Consider the following 4,956-nt stretch of genomic DNA (forward strand, 5'->3'; position numbering starts at 1 on the left):
AAAAAAAAAAAAAAAAAAGACCAGAATTCATCAGTACTATTCTGCAGACTTTCATCTTCCCAACATCTCTAGACTCCCCTCTTGAGCTCCTGCTACATGTTTTGCATTTTTATTCACTTTCTTCACAGCAATTCTTTCTCTTCATATAATCTCCTTTTCTCTGTTATTAATTCTGTCATTTTTTTCTTTTCTTTTTTCTTTTTTCTTTTTTTTCGGAACCAGGGATTGAATTCAGGCCCTTGTGCTTGCCAGGGAAGCACTTATTCCACTGAGCGATCTACCCGGCCCCTGTCATTTTTTTTTTTTTCAAACTGCCTTTTAGTCACTAGTTTTCTTTTTGGGGTATATTCTTTACCATTTCTAGAACTTTTTATTTAGGAGTTGCCATTTCCAGTGCTGGTGAGACAGCTCAGTGGAGTAAGTGCCTGCTTAGGCAAGTGCAAGGACCAGGATTAGATCCCTGACGCCACATGCAGCACCGGCCCCACCCCAGACACACTAAGTGGATGACTGAGTCTGGCTATAGTGGAGCATGCCTGTAATCCTGGCCCTGGGGAGGCTGAGACAGGAGGATCACTGTGAGTCTGAGCTATGTGGTGAGACTGCACAAAATACAAAAAAAAAAGAATTGCCATTTCCTCCAGTGTTTTATTCTTCTGATTTTATTTTATTTCTATACTTGCTTTACTAATCATTTTGAATAAATTATTTTTATTAAATATTTTTAGTATCTTATTTTGTTCAGGTGTAATTCTCTTGCTTTACTTCGTATACTTACCTTCAAGTATATGATCATCTTCCGTAGAAATTATGTATGAACAGGTTGTATAAATTAAAAGGGAATATTTCAAGAAAGTAATATTGTGCTTCACTGCTCTCTTAAAATAAGCTTTTATATTAATTTTATTTTTGCATATATAGTAAGCAAATGTACAAGCAGTCTTCACCTGTATGCATAGTGTAGGCCTAGAACTTAAATTTCTTATATGACCTTTACTTTTTTTTTTTCTATTTGATATTGCACTTCCCTGAGTGGGTGTGTAGAATTTATCTTCCAGGTCTAGAACTTGCTTTTGAATGACTGAATCTTCTGTTCCAATATTAGTAATATATCTATACCTATCTATAGCTGTACCTATACACATTTATCTAGGAAAATATGTAGTTGACCTTGAAAAACTTACAGTACAGTTTGACTCACTTCATGTAAGACAAATGAAAAGAATATAATTTTTTATTTAAAAAAAACACTGGACAGATCCATAAAGAACCAGCTACTATCTGTGTAAGGCCTGAAGGATGTGGGAGGCTAGGGGGCAGGACAATAAGACTTGTCAATAATTGTATTTGCTTTTACTTTAAAAAGTACTGGATAACAGCAATTAACCACTAGGAAGAATGTATACAATGTGTTAATTGTTGAAACTGTCCTACCAGTTTGGTTTGAAACTGTCTCATTGCTATTTGTTTCTCAATAAATTTATGGAAAAAGGTACTAGATATATTACTATTAAAAAAATAAAATAGCAATTTATTGGATAAGTGTTATGGTTTGTGTCTAGGTATTCCCCTGCCACCAAAGCCTCGTGCAGTCATGGGGCAGCTTTTAGAGTTTGTGATTAATTCATGATCCAATGCTGGGATTATCCCTGTGAGGGCCACACCCACCTGGGGTGGGTAGCCTGCATACAGGAGGGAGAGAGGCTTGCTAGCTGCTGCAGCCACTGCCCCGCCTCTGCTCTTTGATGTTTTCCACTGCCGTGAGCTGCTGCCCTTTTCCATGTGCCATTCTGCCTTACAGCCAGCTGAGTTTAGACTGAAACCTCCACTAGCTGTGAGCTAAATAAACCTGCCTTTCCTTAACTTTGGGTGCCAGATATTTTGTCCCAGCAATGGGAGAAAAGTAACTGAAACAATAAGACATAGAATAAGTCTCTTAGTATTGTGTTTCTTTTGCTCCTTTGTTACTCTTAGCTACAATTCATTATTTAAATGTATTTTCTAAAATTAGTTATATGTATATTTTGACAGAGACTCTCTTTGACCAAACTAAATACCTGTTCTATCCCTGTTTTTAGTGTTCTATCTTCTGACAAGTTTTATCAAAATTTCTACCTAACCAAATTTAGAAAGAATATCCCACCTTTAGTATTTAACCACCCTGGTCTTCCTTAAGCAAGAACTCCTTAAGTCAGTTTTGCAAGAGCCCCCTCAATTCTTTTTTTTTTTTTATGTATTTGTACAGTGTATACAGGGTGTTACTATGTAGATCAGACTTGTAGTGATTCTGTTTTCAGCCTCTCAAGCTCTGGGATTACAGGCACATGCCACCACACCCAGTCTCAATTGCTGTCTCATTGTGCCCTGGGGATAGGGCCCCCTCAATTCTTGATGTTTCTTCTTAGTAATTTGTCATCCATCGACCTCATCCTATTCCATGGATATAAATCCCACTTGTCCTTGGTATATTGGATTTTAGCCAATCTCTCTATTATTGTGATGGTCTTGGTACCTATCACAATAGTTTTGAATAGTCTTCCTTGTTGTGTTCACAAGTGTCACAAGTATTTTTTTTCTATAACAGTTATGGTGCTTTGACATGGATAGGACCAATTTCACCATAGATCCCTGGATCTCTCAACCAAAGCCCCCAAGCACACACCTTTGAAATCTTAAATCTTCTTGCCTGACTGAGTGATCAGGTGTTTATTGGTGAGTCTGACTCACAAGCCGTTGCTCCAGAAGAGCAGTGAGAATAGAAGCTGAGCCTTAAAATTCTGAGTAAAGCTCTAAAGCTATCTTAGAGTATCAGGCCTCTTTGTCTGAAAGGTAACTCTTGGGTTGGAAATATCTTCCTGTTACATTTCTTCAAGTTGGAATTAATTCCCTGAGTGCTAGACTGGAAGTTATTTCTTCAGGCTTTTTGTTTTGAGGGGAGTTTCTCTTCTTGAGTCTTATGCTGGCAACTTTTTCCGAGCGATTATGAAGTCTGTGTATATCTTATCCTACATTTCCCATGGGAATTTCTCAGTGCATTAGTCCCCTCTCCCCTTAAAATCCTGGTGACTTTATGCTCCACCAATTTTGTCCGGTTCCTTTCCTGCTGGCATGGTTTTACTAAGGATAATTTTGAAATCAGGGGCCTTTTTGTGAAACTTTAGAGTTCCCTAAGAGGATCCTCTAAGCTTCTCCCCTTTTCATTATTAATAACTGTAATTTTACTCATGATTGAATAAATCTGGAACTATCATAATTTATTTGTACATAGTCAGGAGGCAATGAATTAAAATGCTTACAAGCTTGGAATTGAGAATTAGATTTCTTAAATTTAAATCCAGGTTTCAAAATTTACTATGAGACACGAAATAATCTACTTAACCTCTTCATGTCTTACTTGTAACCTCTGTATAACAGAAAAACAGTCACGGTGACTGCAGATATGGTGGCATGTTCCATATAGTCTAAATGTCTAAATGCATGTATAGTAAATTACACCATCCAGGTGTGCCTAGGTATACACTGTGATTTCACACAATGACGTAAGTGCCTGATACCTTTCTCATAATACACCTCCATTGCTAAGTGACCATAACCAAAAATAATACTGCACACTGTATAGTATAGTTGAGAAAATTAGGTCAGAGAGTATATTTAAAGAAATGAAAAATGGGAACTTTTGCGTGATAAAATATGTGAACTATATTCAAAATAAGTCAGTAGGAAGAGAGCTATGAGGTGTTTCCTCTATATTTATCTCAGATATGTTTTCCACTCTAGAAATTCCTACAAACAGCACTCATAAGTACAATGTTAGAATCATTTTCTTTAAATAACAGAACTCCAAGAAAATAACTTAGAAGATAAGAAAACCTTATTACTATTATTTTCTCTGCTTATTGTGGGCTTTCTTTTTTCCAGACCTGGGATGTAGCTCTATCACGAACTGCAAGAGCATGGGGAAAGAAATGTGTGTTTGAACGTAATATTCACTTGGAAGAGGTACAAATGGCCCATCCTACATTTAATCCTGTCGGTGAAAATATGTGGGTTGGCCCTGAAAGTGAATTTAATGCAAGTATTGTCATCAGAAGTTGGTATGAAGAAAGGAAAAAGTATACTTTTGACAATGACAGTTGCTCTGCAGACTGTTCTCATTATATTCAGGTATCTAATTTTTATGTTTTTATGAATTTTACAGACTTAACTGCTTTCTGGTTTTATGTTTCATATTTATAAGTAAATTCAAGCGGTAAAATTATTGCTTGTAATGAAGTCAAAATTCTAGTCAGCCCACTATCTTCAAAAGACCCATAATTCCATCATGTAAACCATATCAACAAAGCCTTCCTTTAGATGTAGAGTCTTGGTTACTTTTCTCATTGCTTAGACAAGAAGCATCCAGTGCCCAAAGCTAAAGAAGGAGAGGTTTACCTGACTTACACCTTGTAGAGGGCTCAGTCCATAGTTGGCTGGCTGCAAGGGCAGGCAGTACAGCAGGGGGCTGTCACAGAGGACAACCAGCAGTGTATGGAGTAGAAGGGGAGAGACAGAAAGACAAGCCAGGGAAGTAGCAGAAGCTGCACAGCAGAAGCAGCCTAGAATGTTCAATCCAAGCTGTGAGCCTATTGGTTAGCACCACTTGCACCCAGGGTGGGGTGGGGCACCCTTAATCACAGCATCATGCATCCTGGATCCAACCTGAAAATTCCCAGGAGCATACATACAGCATGTCCAGAGATGAAAGATACTTTTCTAAAAAATAACACATACGGGGGCTGGTGAGATGGCTCAGTGGTCTAAAGCACCTACTTAGAACAAGCTTAACAAAGCAAAGGGACCACGGTTCAATCCCCAGCACCACATGCCAGCCAGCCTGCCCCCTGGTGGGCTGAGCTGGCCACACACACACACACACACACACACACATAAATAAAAAATAAATGTTGCTTCCCACTC

The 4,956-nt window shown here is 38.1% G+C and overlaps 1 protein-coding gene across 1 annotated transcript in view; it reads left to right on the forward strand.

Annotated features, from left to right (window-relative positions):
* Positions 1–4,956, forward strand: part of Glipr1l2 (GLIPR1 like 2) — a gene marked incomplete at its 3' end in the record, with an annotated part of 47,573 nt that overhangs the window by 10,643 nt on the left and 31,974 nt on the right. Inside the window, exon 2 of the mRNA XM_004623882.1 lies at positions 3,919–4,164. Coding sequence (XP_004623939.1) covers positions 3,919–4,164 — 246 coding nt within the window. The remainder of the gene's footprint in view (positions 1–3,918; positions 4,165–4,956) is intronic.

Source organism: Octodon degus, unplaced genomic scaffold (assembly GCF_000260255.1).
Source record: "Octodon degus isolate 3935 unplaced genomic scaffold, OctDeg1.0 scaffold00004, whole genome shotgun sequence".
Classification (NCBI taxonomy): Eukaryota; Metazoa; Chordata; class Mammalia; order Rodentia; family Octodontidae; genus Octodon; species Octodon degus.